Here is a 19,651-nt window from a genome sequence, read left to right as displayed (position 1 = left end):
CCGTACCTATCACATACTGCAATAGGAAGACTGGAAAATGTACGAGATTTTAATCAATGACAGAACATATAAAATTATATATATATATATATATATGCAAAAGAATGTATTTTGATTGAATTATACGTTATAATAAATTCGACGTATAAAATATAGGGAAAACATACAGAATAACTTTCAATAAATAGGCAATTTCAAGGAATTTTCTATTTAAATCTGGATAATGAAAGCAAACATTTGGTTTTTTTTTTTACAGAAATATGTCAAATATCCCACACATAATGAAGAACTTTTTACGTTTTTGTAAGATAATAAATATATGTAGAATAAATAAAGATGTTCTTTTCATAAATAGTTTAATTGTTGAAAATTAAAATACCTCATCACTAAATGTAAGAAATAATTAAAACATTTATATTTGTTTGTTAATCACGTTAGTAGTCAGACTATGAGAGTATATATATTGAAATGTTTGGAGAGAAATTTCGAAATCCATAATTAAATTAAATCTGTACCGCAAAAACCCATGTGAAGTCTCAGGGGTTCAGGACTTTGTAAGGAAGTACTGTTACAAGACCAACGGTAGTACAAGGAGGTGATTCGGTCAGAATAACGCTCGACCGCCAGATTTTTACCCGATCAAAAGTAGCCACTTAATGGGACTGGATGGAGTCCAAAGTGCTACAGGCTACAGTTAAACAAAAAATAATTGATCTCTATAATATAAGCTAAAAAAAAAAAAAATAATGAAATGATATGAGCTAAATATAAATATAAATAATAACATAATATATACATATAAATATTATTGAGTATTAATATAAATAATAATACAATATCAAAAGCTAATAATATTATATGCTAAAATAAAATTAATCATTAAAGATACCAATTTTTGATACGTATTCAAATTTGTATACTGTAATATATTCTGGCTTTAATTTATATTTAAATAGTTCACGTAACTTTAAGCATATAAAGTATCACATTGAAGTATTTGTTTTTCCTACTTTCATAAAATCCCAATAAAATACAATTGGCGTAGATAAATCAACCAGTTTCAGATGTTTTAACGATAACATTTAAGCTTTAATAATATGAGATGTTAATTTAGTCAAATTTTCTGTATCAATACTTGATTTAGGTTGGTAACACTCTCTTAAATATCTTAACTTAAAAAAAAAAAGGATTATTTTTCAAACTGAATAAACTTGAAATATGGTTTTGTACTAGCAGTAAGAATCGAAACTTAGAATAGAACAAAAAGTTAAAATTTGAAACTTCTAAAGGTAAAAGGATAGTTCTTACATTTAGTAAGAAGTTTCTAAAAAGTGATTTAAAACAAAAAAGTATGTGAACTTTCTCAAGAAATGGTCATGAAAATAATTTGGATAAAAATCAGTTATTATCAAACCTTATAATAAATAAATTGTCGGGTATACAATTTAATTATTAATAGCTTATTTATAAATATATATTATGAAAAATGACAATTTAGTTATGGTTTTATTTTTAACTAAATTTTGTTTAGAACTATCTAGTTGCTCCGAGTAAATGATGCTTATGAACTGATCACTTAATCATCAGTTTCACATGAACTAAAATAAGATTTAATTTTTTATTAGAAATACTCCAATCTAAAAAGTACAGGTGAACATAGTGCAGAAGTAATAAAAATAATTGCTGTTACACTTTTACGGTAATTAAAACAAAAGCGAGAAGAAGATGGCCTCGGGATCGTTCACGTTTTTTATTAAAAATTCATTAACAACAAATAACGAATAAAACAATAATGATAAAGTAAAATTTGTTGTAATTTCCTTCTTTTTAGCTTTTTCTAACTAATGAATTAATAATTTAAAACATAAACGGCCCTTTAATGAAATTATGAAATTCAATAAATGAGAAATATTCAGGTTATAAGGACCTATAATCATATCAGTGCAAATGCCCACTACATGGTTACTATGGAGAAAGTAAATTTAATTAACAAGTAAGGAGAAAGATAAAGTAAATAAACAATTTTGCTAGTTTCAACTTTACAATAAGGCAACAAGGATTTAACCGAAAACCAGTTTCAACTCCATCATACAATAATTCACTTACAGCTAAAAATTCAAAATGTGTTCCAGTTAGAAAAATTCTACATTTTTGACAAGGATTTTTTTAGGTTCAAAAATTGACTTATGTATCACAACATTGACTAAATATTTAATCGAAAATGATTTGGTAGTTTAAATAATGACAAAATGGCAAAGAAAATTAACACTCTAAGGTCTGACTAAAAGGTAAATTAAAATTTCTCAAAAATCTTTGAACTATTATTTATTCTAACAATAGTTTTTTTTTTAAATAGTGTTATTTTTTGCAATTAACATAATAATTAAAGGAAATCGCTTTGGGAGTTTTAGAAAAAAAAAAGAAACAAATAAAACTATGATAAAAGATAAACATTAGTTCAAAATTACTTTTTGAGCTTTTTACAAATTTGACCAAACCGCTTTTCAAAAATCTTCATATGTATAAATATTTAATAATTTGATCAAAGTATTCAGAAATAAATGTTTTAATGAGATCATCAATAAATGCAAATCAAAATTTTGGGAATTAAAAAATATTTTGCACATTCAAGTAACCTTTAAATGTAAACGATATCAGCTCAATAGTTCTGTCTATGGGGATCAGAAATTGGAAGAGGATCTCACATTTTTAGGATAACACATTTTTTAGAAAGTATTATTATTTTTAAAACTAATATTAAACGAAAGAACTGTGAAATGAACTAAAATACAAAACCTACAAACAAAATTGTTTATAAAATACAGCGTTGATGAACAATAAATCTGAAAAATTACTACAGAATAGAGGGATGGTTCCCTCGAAATTTGTACTGACTATTTTCCATAGCAACACATTTAGCATGTGAGAAAAGTTGCATGAATACTTGAAGTATCTATTAGTAGTTTTAAAAAACAAAAAAGTGCAACCATTGGGTTTTAAAGCACTTCTTAAATTCTCCAAACCATCAACAGATAAAAAGCATAAAATGTCAACATTTTATTTAAAAACAGTATATGATTAAGTCTTCTCAAAATTGAAATCCCAATTTACTGGAATTTTATTAAACTTTATTTTAAAAATCGTACATCTAAAAGTTAGTTAAGGATTTGAAATGGTTATACACCTCCACCTAAAAAAAATTGGAAAATACAGTATAAATGTTCGTTATAAAATATTTAATTGAATTTCCCTGAATAGTTTAGTTTTAAAGGTTAAGTAACTAAGACTAGAGCATAATAGCATACAACAATTATAGAAAATGAGGGAATATTTAAATTAAGAGGGAAAATTTAAAATTTTAGGTACGAGGTATTTATAATTAATAATGATTTATAAGTGATGTTAAAGAATCTTTATTAAATTTATACATCAACAGATTACCCTTGATAATGGAGAAACGTTGGCGATAAAAAAGAAATTTATAAAGAGGTTGAGGCTACATTTTTTAAATTTATATATGTATTCAGAAAAATTCATTTAACATGACCCGACCTGATGACAACATCTATTGGTCAGTGCCAAATCACATACAAAAATAACAGGCATCAATAAAATTTGAGTAAGTCACACTTTTGATTATTAGGGCGCTATGGATGCTGCTACAATTTATAAGCTAGTACAGCACTATGTGAATTAATTCACAGCGATAAAATTAATAATTCAATTAAAAAAAATACTAAAATCGAAATAAAGTAAAGTAAAAAAACAATTAAAAGAACTTATGAAGTGAATTATAATGCTACTAATTTACAATTAACAAATTAATAACAATAAGCTAATAACGAACTTAATTAAAAATATGAAAGGAATATGGTCCGGGTGCGGTCAAAAAAACTCAAATAGTAGAATTATACTATTTTATTGAGCCAACGTTTCGCCCCACGTTGCAGGGCTTCGTCAGGGCTATTTTGACGGCAGTCAAAACAAAAAATCATTTTAAGAATTTTAAGGTATAAGTGAATTATTGTATGATGGAATTGAAGCTTGTTATTGGTTCACTCCTTGTTGTCTTATTGTAAAATTGAAACTAGTAAAATTGTTTTATTAATTATGTTCACCTCTACTTTTTAGATTGGAGTATTTCTTATACAAATTTAAATCTTATTTTAGTTAAAGTGAAAACATTTACTCGGAGCAATGAATGAACTTAATAGTTCTAAACAAAATTTAGTTAAAAATATAACTATAACTAAATTGTCATTTCCATAATATATATTTATAAATAAGCTATTAATAATTAAATTGTAAAACCGACAATTTATTTACAGGTTTGCTCATAACTTATTTTTATCCAAATTATTTTCATGACCATTTCTTGAGAAAGTTCACATACTTTTTGTTTTAAATCATTTTTTAGAAACTTCTTACTAAATGTAAGAACTATCCTTTTACCTTTAGAAGTTTCAAATTTGAACTTTTTGTTCTATTCTAAGTTTCGATTCTTACTGCTAGTACAAAACCATATTTCAAGTTTATTCAGTTTGAAAAATAAAAAATAATCCTTTTTTTTTTTTTTTTTTTAATTTAAGGTATATAAGAGAGAGTTACCAACCTAAATCAAGTATTGATACAGAAAATTTGACTAAATTAACATCTCAATAAAATAGTATAATTCTACTATTTGATTTTTTTTTTACCGCACCCGGACCATATTCCTTTCATCTCTACACACGGTCAATCAATAATCTTCCATTAATTAAAAATAAGAATACAATATTGAAAAGGATGAAATATATAATATTATACTACATACAATTATATAAACCATATGTAACAAGATATCTAATATAACGAATAAAAAATTAATTAATAATTAACCATTGGTCTAGTAACAGTACTTCCTTACACAGTACAGACCCTTCATGGATGACTAATTTTTTTTTAATATAGCTAACTTTTTTTAATATAGCTAATTTTTAATCATAATACAATAAATGAATCGAACTCATTTAACGGAGTCAACAAACACAACAAGCAGATATAGTCATTTCATAAATTGAAATGAGTTCTTGAGATTCATTGAAAAGTAAGAAAGTACCCAGACAAATATTTCTGTTTTAGTTCTATTTGTGTTCTAACTATATCTACTTCATTATAATTGATCGAAAATTGATATGTGTTAGCTGATAATTTAATAATTCCGAATTTACTGTAGTAAATTCGGAATTATTAAATTATAGATCTATAATTTAATAATTCCGAATTTACTGTAGTAAATTCGGAATTATTAAATTATAGATCTATAATTTAATAATTCCGAATGGAAAATCAAAAACAAATACGCAATTAAATATACTAGTACCCAAAACATTCTAAGTACTTAAATAGTTTAATTATTAATAAAAAAAAAACTTCGAAATATTTTATAATAATATAATTTTCCATATTTTTTAAAATATCTACACAGTTTAAAATTGTTATAGGAAATCATAATCGTATCTCTATAATATAAAAAATGAATATTTGGAAAACATTAAAATAAAATCCCTTAGTTATAACGAATTAAACCTGAAAACGTAAAAAACTTCACTAATTTTATTTATAGTTACAAGGACCATAACTTTAAGTGTAAGAAATGAAAATAGAATGCTAGCACCAATAGATAAAACAGGATAAATCTGACACAGCATAGATAAGACCAGGATGGCGTAATTAAGAAAACTAATAAAAATATTCATAAATGACCACTGTGAAAACCTGCTGGTTTTCCATCACATGGGACCAATATATAAACCCAGGTCCTGATGGGATCATCAACAGATCAATTCAGCAGTCCACATCAACAAGGTAAGGAAGTCTATTATTTGTATTAAAATTAAAAATTCCAAAACAGACAGTAGAAATTAAAATACTTGTTCTCTTATGTATTGTAAAAGTTTTATAAAAATAATAATTAAAATAAACGATCAATTTTCGAAAGGTAGTTAAAATCATGTAATCTACTGGCATTAGCAAATTTCAAATAATTAGCTGGAAAAATAATTTCTAAGAAAATTATTTTAAATCTCGATGATTAGTTTTGTAACTCTTTTATTATAGAGAGTCGCTCTTTTGTCACATCTAATATGATATCTTGGCAAATAATGTACTTTCTGAACATTATTTAAATAAAAGAAAAAGAGACTTTGTTATAAATTTGCTGCTGGTTAAGACTGTCTCTCTCTCTTCAAGAAACTATAAATTTAAACATTGGACTTTGAATAGTAAAAGATAACAGATATAATTAACAAAAAAACAATATTATGTTAGATAACTCCTTAAAGATGTCATATCTGCCGACAATCCTGTTATTTGCTTTGGCCGTTGTATGCTGCTCAGGGCATCTGGTCAGAGATTCTAAAGATCTCATGAAGAGGAGACATTGCACTTTTTTAGGATGCCACTCATCTATCCCATCACAGAAAGTAAGTACAGAAAACAATACAATTAAAACAAGATTAAGAAAAAAAATACAGTTAAAAATATTAAATTACATAATATTAATAGCGGTTGGTGAGGTCTCTTCCCGAAGAAGAACCAGATACGAAAATCATCTATAGCGACCTACCTACAGACAGAATGCTTCAGGTAAATTTAATAGTTTTTATCAAAAGAATAATAAATAAAATATATCAAATATTTATTTGAGAAATGTTTTTAATAAATGAATAATTTTAGGAAGTCAAGAGCCAGTACGTATCAAGTAATGAAGAGGTTGAAATAATCCGGGACGAAAATCAGGTAGGATAAATTATTAAAAACATTTTTTAAACAGTCCGAGTTGCAGTCAGAAAAATAACCATTAAAAACATAACAATAAATAGTTATCAATATTTCTATTTTTTTTTTTTTTTTTTGTCGCCATTCGGGCCATCGCTCTAATCTAAGAATATAAGTCGACCGACTCTGTAAAATACTAATAATTTAATTTAAAATTTTACTTTTAACAGTTTAAAAGGTTTTGTAAGTGGTATGTATATATTTTTTCTTGTCCTGGAAGAAATTACCCTTTTTACTTGATTGTAACATCCGAACAACGATTCCGTCAGTTGGCCCAGCCATTGTACTAAAAAATAATAATCCACGACCAACATTCAATAAAATTATACGGTCAATTTCGAATTATTCGAGCTATTTAAATATAATTAACTACTTACGCAGTTAATTTTATAATTATATAGTTTTAAATTTGTAAATTGATATTGTAATTGTAAAATTAGGTATGTAAATATTAAATTACTTATAAATCACTTATAATAAATTTTAATTTGCTTATTTAAAATTCACTGTACAATTTTTAAAAAATACTGATTTTTAATCAATAAAATATAAAATAAGTTGAATAGTATTTCGATGGATTCCTTAAAACAATTGTAAAAATGTGATAAATATATTTAATTTAGGCGATAAACAATTATATTGCATAAGTCTAATTAGACAAAAAGAGTGGATAAACGAGGATAAATATCTTACGGTAAAATAGAGATATAACATCTTTAGGTTGGCAGAATACCCCAAAATGTAAAAACTAGAATAAAGAATTCATTTTAACTGTGGAAGGAATTTTTTTTTTTCATTGATGCAAGGGTTGGAAACTTTATTCATTCTTCAGTGGCTGCATTAGTGGAAACAAATTATTATTACTTGATGTATTAATATTTCAAATATATAAAACTAATTTTATAATATTTATTTTCAATTATTACAGGAAGTCGATGGTAATCGTCACAAAAGGGGAGTGAGAGCAGTTGTCTTCAGAATATGCCACAGGAGGACCGGCCAATGCAGGATTATCATAGTTTACAGGAGATTCTAAAAATTGTATTCATTAATTAATAAACATTTAATTATTTATTTTGTAATCAAGCACAATAATCTCAACAAAAAAATTTAATTATTTATTGAAAATTTTATTTATTATTCATGATTGTCATGTCAAGTATTTCAAAATACATGTTTCGTTAAAAACAAAACACTGAGAAGTAATTTTATTTTTTAAACCTTTATCATTAACATTTTTATATTATTATTAAACATTTTTGAATGAATGAAATTTATTTAAAATTTATAATTCGATATTTTAATAGCAATGATTATCAATGGCTATTGAAGATAAATATCACTAGAAAATATGAATCGAAGGAAGATAATAAACAAATTTTAAAAAACCAAGCATTGAAATTCAGACAGTCTATTTATTGCTTGTTTAATCATATTTAAAGAAGCAATAATTATTTAAAGGATATCTCACAAACAAAAAGAACTGGCCTTAACTCTAGCATGATAATGAATAGTTTAAAAACATCCACAAAAAATTGTGAACAAATTTAATAAAAAATAATGCTTAGAAATTATATCAACAAAAAATACGAGACTTACTAAACAATAATAAATGATTAAAACAAACACACCCCCGGACGCACACACACACATCAGAAGGTGGCGAATAATTTATACAAAAACTATTTATTTAAAATAAAGCAAAATAAATAGTAAGAAACTATTAAATATAAATGTATGACTTAAGATCAGTGAAAGCAAAATGTTAAAAAACAGAAGAATGAATTGACACGATTGGACTGCTGTAAAATAGGCTTTATTGGGTTCAATACATATATTTATATACATTCGATCAGCTGATCTTCTCAGTCAGCTGACATTGAAGTAACAGCTGAGTCAGACTGTAACTTATAGATATAATGATATGTATTAGAAGCTCCAGCTGGAGAAAAAATAGAAAATAGAAAAACGTACCTAGAAAGCCCTTATCTCACACCGAGGCACACTAAAATCCCTGGTCAAAGGCGACGACCACTGTCAAAGAAGGAAAGCCGGCTTAAAGTAAAATGAGAAAGACACCCGCATACCATTCGGCCAGGCCTTATCTTTAGGACATAGAGAACTAATTGATCGGTGCCAGGGTTCAAAGGGAGAGAGAGACCGCCAAGACACTCAGGGGACAAGGATCTGCCACCCCCCCTCAACTATATGTTAAAGAGAGGGGGACCTGGCTGCGGCTAATGAGAAAACAAAGATCGAAAGTGGGGATGAATGGGAAGTAGAGGGGAGAAAAGGAGTAAAAAGAGGGTGATGACGAAAAGTTTCTTAGATAAGATGTATATATAATTGTAAATGTTTTAATAAATAAATAATGTAGGAGGCAGGAAAAAAAAAAGATGTAGATATCAGTTTTTTATCTTAGATAGGAGATATCAGTGTCTGAGAAAGACGAGGAGGAACGCGGAACCAAAGATTCGTTGCGCTATTACTACCAAGCCTGAAAGACGCGCCAAGGTAAGACCTTTCAGTTGTATTTTGAATGGCAATGATAGAAAGAATAATCTTAGAGTCAATATAAATAACTAAGATCCCAACCGGTACTTCTCAATTCATAATATAATAATTAAAGTTCAAGCAAGTAGATCTACCATGCTCTCTCATAGCATTATTCTTGATCAAGTATATATAATTGTAAATATAAACGAACAGAACCAAAACTTTATAACATCATAATTACTACCCATTACGTGTGAGCGTGCGTGCGTGTGTGTTTTTTAATAATTTATTTTTATATTTAGTAAGTCTCGTATTTTTTGTTCATATAATTTCTAAGCATTATATTTTATTTTAAATTTGTTCACAATATTTTGAGGATGTTTAGTTTAAAAGCTATTTTAAACTATTCATTATCATTATAGAGTTAAAACCAGTTTGTTTGTGAAATATCCTTTAAATACTTATTGCTTGTTTAAATACGATTAAATAAACAATAGGTAGACTGTCTGAACTTTAATACTTTTTTTTTAAATTTATTATCTTGCCTCGATTCATATTTTCTGGTGATATTTATCTTCAATAGCCATTGATATTCATTGCTATTAAAATATCGATTAATCAATTTTTAAAAAAATTAGATTAAATTTTCAATCATTTCAAAAAGTTCGTTCATTCAAAAATGTTTAACAATAATATAAAAATGTTAATAATAAAGGTTTAAAAAATAAAGTCTTTGTGTTTTGTTTTTAACTGAACATGTATTTTTAAATACTTGACATCAGGACTATCATTAACAATAAATAAAATATTCAATAAATAATTTTTTTTGTTGAAATTATTGTGCTTGATTATGAAATAAATAATTAAATGTTTCTTAATTAATGAATACAATTTTTAGTATCTTCTGTAAACAATGATAATCCTGCATTGGCCGGTCCTCCTGTGACATATTCTGAAGGCAACTGCTCTCACTCCCCTTTTGTGACGAGCACCATCGACTTCCTGTAATAAGTGAAAATGAATACTATAACATTATTTTTCTTTATTTGAAATATAACTACATTAAGTAACACTACATTTTTTTCACTAATCCAGCAACTGAAGAAAGAATAAAGTTTCCAACCCTTGCATACATGAAAAATGTTTTTGTCTAATTAGACCTTATGCAATATAATTGTTTTTCGCCAAAATTAAATATATTTATCATATTTTTACAATTGCTTTAAGGATTCCTTCGAAATACTATTCAGTACTTTTAACGTTATAACTATTTTGAAAAGGATTATCCATAAATCATGAAAAGCAATGTCTAATGTAAAATAATTTTCAAATTTAATTACAATTGTAATTTAAAAGTATTTTAAACCAAATCGCAATGTTCTAAGTAATTTAAAACTTAGCTGGTAGTTCTTATTCAGTGAAAAGTTTTATGGTTAAATTTCATAGTTTAAGAACATATAAAAAAGAACCTATAGATAATTATCAGTATTTTGTATTATTTTTTTATTTTTCCCGAAGAATAAGTCATATGCTTTATTCTAAAATCCGCATCGTTTTTATTTTTTTTAATGTTGATGGCAGTTGCCTCGTGATCCAGTTTATTATTCTTCACAGATAAAAAAATAACAGTTTTTAAAATCATACTGTAATTTACAGTTACATGTCAATTTACAAATTAAAAACAGCGTAAATAGTTAATTAGATTTAAATAACTTTTATTCAATTAATTCGGAATTAGCTGTATAATTTTAATAACTGTTGGTTATATAGAATAAATATGAATTATAATGTATATATGAATATAAATATAATGCATAAATATGAATTATTTATTTATTTTTAGAACAATGAGCTGGGCCAACTAACTGAATCGTTGTTCAAATGTTACAATCAAGTAAGGAAAAGGATAATTACTTCCAGAAAAAGTAAAAAAATATATACATACCACTTACAAACCCTTCTAAACTGTTAAAAGTAAAATTTATAATTAAATTATTAGTGTTTTATATAGTTGGTCGACTTATATTCTTAAATTGCAACTCGGATTTTTTTAAAATGTTTTTAATAATTTATCCTACCTGATTTTCGTCCCGGATTATTTCAACCTCTTCATTACTTGATACGTACTGGCTCTTGACTTCCTAAAATTATTCATTTATTGAAAACATTTCTCTAATAAATATTTGATATATTTTCTTTATTATTCTTTTGATAAAAACTATTAAATTTACCTGAAGCATTCTATCTGTAGGTAGGTCGCTATAGATGATTTTCGTATCTGGTTCTTCTTCGGGAAGAGACCTCACCAACCGCTATTAATATTATGTAATTTAATATTTTTAACTGTTTTATTTTTCTTAATCTTGTTTAACTGTATTGTTTTCTGTACTTACTTTCTGTGATGGGATAGATGAGTGGCACCCGAAAAAAGTGCAATGTCTCCTCTTCATGAGATCTTTAGAATCTCTGACCAGATGCCCTGAGCAGCATACAACGGCCAAAGCAAATAACAGGATTGTCGGCAGATATGACATCTTTCAGGAGTTATCTAACATAATATTGTTTTTTTGTTAATTATATCTTTTATCTTTTACTATTCAAAGACCAATGTTTAAATTTATACTGTCTTTAAGAGAGAGAGACAGTTTTAACCAGCAGCAAATTTATAACAAGTCACTTTTTCTTTTATTTAAATAATGTTCAGAAAGTACATTATTTGCCGAGATCTCATATTAAATGAGACAGCAGACCGATTCACTATAAAAGAGTTACAAAACTTATTTTGAATCATCGATATTGAAAATAATTTTCTTAGAAATTATTTTAAATTTGCTAATGCCAGTGGATTACATGATTTTAACTACCTTTCGAAAATTGATCATTTTTCTGTTTTGGAATTTTTAATTATTAATACAAATTATTGACTTCCTTACCTTGTTGTTGATGTGGACTGCTGAATTGATCTGTTGATGATCCCTTCAGGACCTGGGCTTATATATTGGTCCCATGTGATGGAAAACCAGCAGGTTTTCACAGTGTTCATTTGTGAATATTTTTATTAGTTTTCTTAACTACGCCATCCTGGTCTTATCTATTCTGTGCCACATTATCCTGATTTATCTATTGGTGCTGGCATTCTATTATCATTTCTTACACTAAAAGTTATGTTACTTGTATCTATAAATAATAGTAAAGACTTATGAGAAATTTTATTTTACGTGTTAGTTAAACCTGTGAGGGTTCCAGACACTCAAAAATGTTTCTTGTCCATTTTGTCATTATTTAAACTACCAAATCATTTTAGATTAAATATTTAGTCAATATTGTGATACATAACTCAATTTTTTCACCTAAAAAGGTCTTTGTCAAAAATTTAGAATTGTTTTAAGTAATTGGAACACATTTTAAATTTTAAGCTATAAGTGAATTATTGTATGATGGAGTTTAAACATGTTATAGGTTCACTCCTTGTTGCCTTATTGTAAAGTTGAAACTAGCAAAATTGTTTTACAGGGGTCTTTTTATAATTTACTTTCTCCATAATGCTGCATAGTAATCATACAGTGGGTATTTGCATTGGTATGATTATAGGTCCGTATAACCTGAATATTTCTCATTTATTGAATTTCTTGGCCATTAAAGAGGCGTTTACGTTCATTAATTAATAAAAGCTACAAAAAGTAAATTTCAAAAAATTTTACTTTATCATTATAGTTTTATTCGCTATTTGTTGTTAATGAATTACTAATGAAAAACGCCCAGGCCATCTTCTCGCTTTTGTTTATCGTAAAGGTATAACACCAATTATTTTTATTACTTCATCAATATGTTTACCTATTTATTTAGCAGTATTTCTTACAGAAATTTAAATATAATTTTAGTTCACGTGAAACCGATTCAGTGATCAGACCAGAAGCATTTACTCGGAGCAATGAACTTGATAGTTCTTAACAAACTTTAGTTAAAAATATAACTATACCTAAATTATCATTTACATAATATATATTTATAAATAAGCTATTAATAATTAAAAGTGGATACCCGCCAATTTATTTACAGGTTTGTTCATAACTGATTTTTATCCATATTATTTTCATTTCTTCTGAAATTTCACGTACTTTTTGTTTTAAACTATCTATTATAAACGCCATACTAAAAGTAGGAACTATTTTTATGCCTTTAGAAGTTTCAATTTTTAATTTTTGTTCTATTCTAAGTTTTGATACTTACTGCAGGTACAAAACCATATTTCAAGTTTATTCAGTTTGAAAAATAATAATCATTATTTTAATTTTAAATCTAACATATTTGACAGAGACCAACCTAAAGCAATTATTGATACAAAAATTATGTGTAAACTAACATCTCACCTTATAAAAACTTAAATGTTATCGTTAAAACATCTGCAACTGGTACTACCCTAATTGTATTTTATTGGGATTTGGTGAAAGGAAAAACAAATACTTTAATAAATGAAAAATATATTTTTAGAAATATTAACTGTCAACAAAAGAAAACGAAACTGTCATGTGATCGGTAAAGATCGTGCGGTCTCGGCCTTTCTCGTTATATGGATATTTATATATTTTTCCAAAATTCTCCTACATTTATTCATAAAAATCTTTAATATTTTGTGTACATATTACATGTATTATTGCTAACAATAAGAACCGAAAGTGAAGTAAAAAACGTTTGAAATGCATCCGATACTGATACCTTTATTTCATATAAGTTATAAGACGAATCAAACAAACAAAAATTTTATTTTGTTTTAAAGCTTAATTCTATTTAAACAATAAAACATGACCCATTTCGTGTATATTGCAGGTGTAAAAGACAAAATCAATCAATTGGTTATTTTCTACTTTTTGTCCATTTACTGGAATAGCATAGATACTTATTAGTTAAGCGCAGTGAAACGCAATTAGAATATGCACCAGATTACGTGGGGATTAACTGGTATGCTGAAAACAGCGCGTGTGTAACTTAGACGACACAATTATATAAACAATAGATTGTGTAGTACAATTAAATGTAAAAATACTAAAAAAAGTTACCACCAAAGAACAATGTAAACATCCTATACGATAACATATAAAGTTATCAGAAAAGAAATCGCTGAGCATACAAACACAAATCGCCACAATCTTTAATCATATTTGTATGATAAATCGATAAATTTACAATGCACGCTTACCAAATCAGCAATAATTGGATAATGAAATAGATCAAAGTAAATATCGACGTCATTAGGGTGGAAACGTGTTCCATTCATTGCAAATACTGGCTGATAAAATGAATCAAATGCTCTGTCTGCATTGGTCATTCCTTAAATTATCCACGTAGCAACAATGTTAGAGAGAAACATTTTACATTGGGAGTACTGTCCAAGAGCAGTGGATAGCTATTTACACAGCATACTATAATTAGTAAAACAATTATTTTTAAAAACTTATAATATGTATAAAAATAGTATAATATATATAACTAGGGAGGTATCCACTGTACGCCCAACAGCGGACCAGCGTTTTATACAACTTTTTGTTCTAATTAAGTTAACTCAATTTCTAGCAACCCATTTTAATTATTCAACGTTATATTTAAAATAAAATACACGGTGATTACTAAAAACTTTTTTAAATAATAGAGATAAAAACATTGTATCTATTTTTCCTTCACCTACTTTTTTAAAAATCTTTATTATTGTACTTCATGGTTTTTATTATTATTTTCTTATATATTTCTAAATATATTATGTCTACTAACTCAATAAATTTATTTTTCCTATAGCAAATATAAATTAAAATTTATCAACAAAATAAATTATTAATACAGTTATGATAATATGTAAAAATTTTCAGTCTAAACTTCAGGATTTTACCAGGCCAAAATCAGGGCGCGATAGCGACCATATTATAAAGAAAACAAAGTTTAACAAGAAATTAAGAAGATAACAAACATTGAAGATATTAGAAAACGTCAAAAAAAAATACTAGAACATTTTTATATTTTGTTTTTACAATCTGTAACCTTTACATTACATTTTACCAACTCATAATACGGTTGTATTGTTTTATTTTTATTTTTTACTATAATATGGCTGCTATAGCAAAAAATATTGGAACGTCAGCATCAATAAAAATTTCACTTATTCGTGTTCAGCATGAGTTATACATTTTTATTAATATAAGTATATACATATTATTAATAGTTACATACATGTGGTTTTATGTAATCTAGAATTAATTTATTCATTTTTATTTGTTATTGTATAAAAAAATAGTTTTACATAATATAAAAAAACGGTTTTTGAAAAATTGTTAATTTTAGTTTAATTGTTCATCTTTGTGGTAATAGAGGTAGGAGATAATTGTTTATAGTCTATATGGTTGTTATCATAATGAAAGATAACCTTTAGGAAGGAAATTATTCTCCTTAAAATGTATAACCGTTAATAGTAAAAAAGTTTTTTGTTCATTAAATGAGAATAATATAATTAAATATATAATTATACGTTATATATAAAATATTTTTATCAGGTAAATAGTTTATAAATAGTTTTGATGTATATATGATATATTAGTAATGTTGTAGCACATGTTTTGTTGAATTTTGTTTTATAGCAGCATGAAGATGGGGGATATTCCAGAAACGTTGTTGCTGATTATATTAAATAAATTATTATAATTAAACAAGGAAGATTTGTGTCATTCACCAATTATTATTTTTTGATTTTGTATAAAGATGAAACTAGTAATTTTTTATTTTTTGTACTATCGACACCATGCTGAAATAAGAAGAAATATAAAAAATTTCCAAGCGACAAAGCAATTAAGTAAACCCATGTGTGAGCCGCACTAAAATTTTACAACTATCCTCACTGAAGATAAAATAATTATACAATAATGAGTGAAATTAATAAGCTCAATTAATTTTTGATGCACTATCAGTAACCAATAATGATAACACTAAAGGTCACACACGCTTCGTAATCGAACAACACTGTCAGAAGAAACTCCACATTGAGCGATTGGGAACATTATGGCGTCTTCAAATGAATATCTCGGAGGAAAGTTGTTATCAACAAACTATCAAGCAAGAGTTCCTTGCCCTATTAAAGATGTAGAAATAAGGAAAGAAAAAAATTATATGAACAAATATTACGTGAATGAAATGAATAAGTTTCAAAATAAACAACAAATCATCATTAACTGTTAAGATATTGTTATTATTATTATAGTTACTCTACAATAACTTCGAAGGGAACCGGGTATTATTTATTGTTTACATCATCAAGAATAAATTATATCCTTTATAATTCAGAACAAATACCAAATTTAATTGTAAATGAAAACATGTAATAAGCTGATTAATTTTCATCAAAAAAATTTCACAATGATTATTTTTACATAAATAAATTATTAAAAACAATAATCAATTAAAATCGTTAAACATTGAATATTGATTGCATAATATCTGTATTATATATCACTGCTGGTCCCAGAAAAGAATAGCTAAGCAACAATGAACCATTAAAAATAAAAACATTAAGAATATTATGACCATGAAATTCTTTCTGATAAATGTAATTATTTTTTCTCAGAAAGATATTCCTCATTGGAGGAACAACACTAGGGGTTTCTAAATCAAACGGAAATATTCCTAGAAAGGGTTAGCAAATGGGAAACCATCTGTGAAAAACAGCTATTAGAAGTTTAATAGGGAGTTAATATAATTAATATAAACTCAAAATAAGGAAATCACTTAGTATAGGGGAGGAACATGAATTGCCACCTACAAGGAAGGTAAATAGACTAAAATATAAACATTCGCATATATATAAATTAAAAAATATATATAATACGCCATTTCAACTATAGCAATGCAACACCGTAGAATGATATGAAATTGTGCCCACTGGGGTGAGAATAGGACAACACACAAGACAAAAGTGCTTTATGGTGGCTTGTTATTACCCTATTGATTTTTTCGTTTACCATGGTATGTTTGTGGTAGAGGTATGTTTGTAAAAAATAAAAGAACTATTATCACATTCCTCTAATACAATTTAAAATAACCTTGAAATTGTAAACCATGTGCTGTTTTATCACTTTGTTGCAAATTGTGATAAGAGTTAGTTCTAAGGATATCAAAAAATGATCTTATACACTGGTATGTAAAAATTGATGTCCACTTACTTAGTATCATCATTATTGTTTGATTACTGATTCGTTTCCGGCTGCCATGTTATCACATTGTGAGTAAAGAAAATTTCGATCGTACCACTCTTTTTTATTATTATTTTTTATACTATCAGAGCCACACCACCCAATAACAATTATTGGTTATTGATTTTTCATTTGAACGCAGTTAATGTTTTTTCATCTAAAATAAATAATAAATAAAAAAAAAATGAGAAGTAATGTGTATATATATATGTGTAAACTTTAAAGGAGCAAAAAAATTAAGCCTAATATCGTCCCAGTCGATGGAAATTTTGCCTTTTTCTTGGGAACACCACATAGTAAATATTTTAAAGAGATTAGGAGTATGCTCAAACAAAATTTATTACTTCCAATTTGTACTTAATAGAGAAGCTTTAATAATGGTGTAAAAAGCACTATTTGAATCGATACTAAGATATGGTCGAATGCTATGGTGCTGATAATCATTTATCAATACTTGCAAATCTACAGTTATTGAACATTAAGATAGCGCACTGCAGAAGTAAATTGTTAGTACTTTACCACCTAAACTGTTTTACATTTACAAAATTATCTTAAACTTCATGGATAGGAACTTATTTAGAAAATAAAATATATTGGAAAAAAAACTAACTTTGTCAAACAACCCTCCCTATAATCTTTTGTATAATTACTTAATCTTTTGTTGTAGGGAGGGTTGTTCGTACTTCAAACTATATGGTACCATATCGGTTCAATCGTTTACCAGAAGAACTAATAAACAAATCAACCACAAAAAAAAAGTACTAAACAAGAAATATTTAATTAGTTATTTTTTTTTACTTCCATTATTCCTAATAACTGATTTTAATACACCAAATGACCATATCTGCCAGTAGTTTTTTTCTAAACTCTACATAATTACGATTAAAATTAGCTATGTATGAGTGTGTTTAGTTATAGACATTAATTATTTAGCTATAACTAGATCCTTATTATTATCATATTCTTGTTTTATTGTATCCTTTAGCTGTTCTTAAGTTTTTTATAGTAAATATAAAGTCACATATTGTATATGTTATTGTATGAAGTATATTATTATTTACTAGATATTTTATTCTCTGTTATAGTCTATAATGTATTTTTATTTTTAATCAGGTTCACTCCATATTTATTATAAATTCATTACCTCATTATTATTAATTCACTAATTTTAAATTTGTATAAATTATTATTTACTTCATAAGTTCTTACAATTATATTTATTATTTACTTTATATTGATTTAATTTGTTTATTGAATTGTTAGTTTTATCACTAGAGATTAATTCATATTGTACTGATCTAGCTTATAAATATTAGTGGTTTCTACTAACGCCCAAATAGTCAAAATTGTAACTATTAAATTTAATTTATGTCTATCATTTTTACGTGTTATTTTGACATCGACCCATAAATTTTGTCATCTGGTCGGATCATATTTAATGTATTTTCTAAATAAATAAATAAAAAAAAAAAAAAAAACGAAGGAATTCTTTTCTCATACACCAATATATTAAAATGCCATTAAAATGTTTAGGACGTAGTAAGAAAAAAAATTACCCAATACTAATCTATAAATATTTTAGAAATAAAAAAAGGTTATCTAAAATTTAAAAAAGCAACGATAGCATTTTGTAGCGATTGTCGACAGTTGCAAGAATGCAACGGACACAGTCGTCAGTGGAGGCCGAGACTTGTTTGAGAAACATCCATTAGTGCTAGTGCAGGACCAGTCGTTAACAAGAAGCAGGTAAGATTATATGTATATGAGGGCTTGTGAAGTTCAACCCTTGAATATAATACACGATCACAATAAAAATAAGTAATGATTAGTCATTGTTTTAATGTCGATATTAAATAATTAATTTTTGTCATTTTTTTAAATAATACTTTACAGCCAATATGACTAGGATTCCTCTCATAGTTCTCCTCGTTTCGTCAACAATCATGACCACTTCAAGACAATACGTGTGGTACTCTGAGGACCCATTAGGTCTGAAGAAAAAGGATTGTCCATGCTTCTCGTGGCTGCCCAATCGTATATCAATGTCAACTGCGGTATGAGTATAAAGTTTTTGTAAATAAATTTTAAAAATAGTTATTCTATATATA

General features: G+C 26.5%; 3 protein-coding genes across 10 annotated transcripts in view; 1 reads left to right on the top strand and 2 right to left on the bottom strand.

The window, feature by feature from the left end:
* raskol (Ras GTPase-activating protein raskol) overlaps positions 1 to 19,651 on the bottom strand; it is a 758,358-nt gene that overhangs the window by 353,760 nt on the left and 384,947 nt on the right. The window lies entirely within an intron of this gene.
* On the top strand, positions 5,826 to 7,998 carry LOC136796448 (uncharacterized). The gene is made up of 5 exons (XM_067050218.1): positions 5,826 to 5,847; positions 6,310 to 6,464; positions 6,547 to 6,627; positions 6,718 to 6,780; positions 7,748 to 7,998. The coding sequence occupies exons 2-5, from the start codon at positions 6,324 to 6,326 to the stop codon at positions 7,853 to 7,855; spliced, it is 393 nt and encodes a 130-aa protein (XP_066906319.1). The 5' UTR covers positions 5,826 to 5,847; positions 6,310 to 6,323; the 3' UTR covers positions 7,856 to 7,998.
* On the bottom strand, positions 10,078 to 12,387 carry LOC106684164 (uncharacterized). The gene is made up of 5 exons (XM_014426092.2): positions 12,249 to 12,387; positions 11,709 to 11,863; positions 11,547 to 11,627; positions 11,394 to 11,456; positions 10,078 to 10,317 (listed from the first exon to the last, which is right to left on the bottom strand). Exons 2-5 carry the CDS (start codon positions 11,847 to 11,849, stop codon positions 10,210 to 10,212), a joined length of 393 nt encoding a protein of 130 aa, XP_014281578.1. The 5' UTR covers positions 11,850 to 11,863; positions 12,249 to 12,387; the 3' UTR covers positions 10,078 to 10,209.

This window comes from Halyomorpha halys, unplaced genomic scaffold (genome assembly GCF_000696795.3).
Source record: "Halyomorpha halys isolate HHAL.00 unplaced genomic scaffold, Hhal_1.1 Scaffold550.1, whole genome shotgun sequence".
NCBI classification, from domain to species: domain Eukaryota; kingdom Metazoa; phylum Arthropoda; class Insecta; order Hemiptera; family Pentatomidae; genus Halyomorpha; species Halyomorpha halys.
The sequence above is the reverse complement of the archived record's forward strand: the minus strand, read 5'-3'. Positions and strand labels throughout refer to the sequence as shown.

Coding starts and splice junctions, on each gene's coding strand:
- LOC136796448 (XM_067050218.1), top strand. CDS start 6,324: ATGTCATATCTGCCGACAATCCTGTTATTTGCTTTGGCCGTTGTATGC. Junction 6,465..6,546: donor CATCTATCCCATCACAGAAA/GTAAGTACAGAA, acceptor TAATATTAATAG/CGGTTGGTGAGGTCTCTTCC. Junction 6,628..6,717: donor CTACAGACAGAATGCTTCAG/GTAAATTTAATA, acceptor GAATAATTTTAG/GAAGTCAAGAGCCAGTACGT.
- LOC106684164 (XM_014426092.2), bottom strand. CDS start 11,849: ATGTCATATCTGCCGACAATCCTGTTATTTGCTTTGGCCGTTGTATGC. Junction 11,457..11,546: donor CTACAGATAGAATGCTTCAG/GTAAATTTAATA, acceptor GAATAATTTTAG/GAAGTCAAGAGCCAGTACGT. Junction 10,318..11,393: donor TAATCCGGGACGAAAATCAG/GTAGGATAAATT, acceptor CACTTATTACAG/GAAGTCGATGGTGCTCGTCA.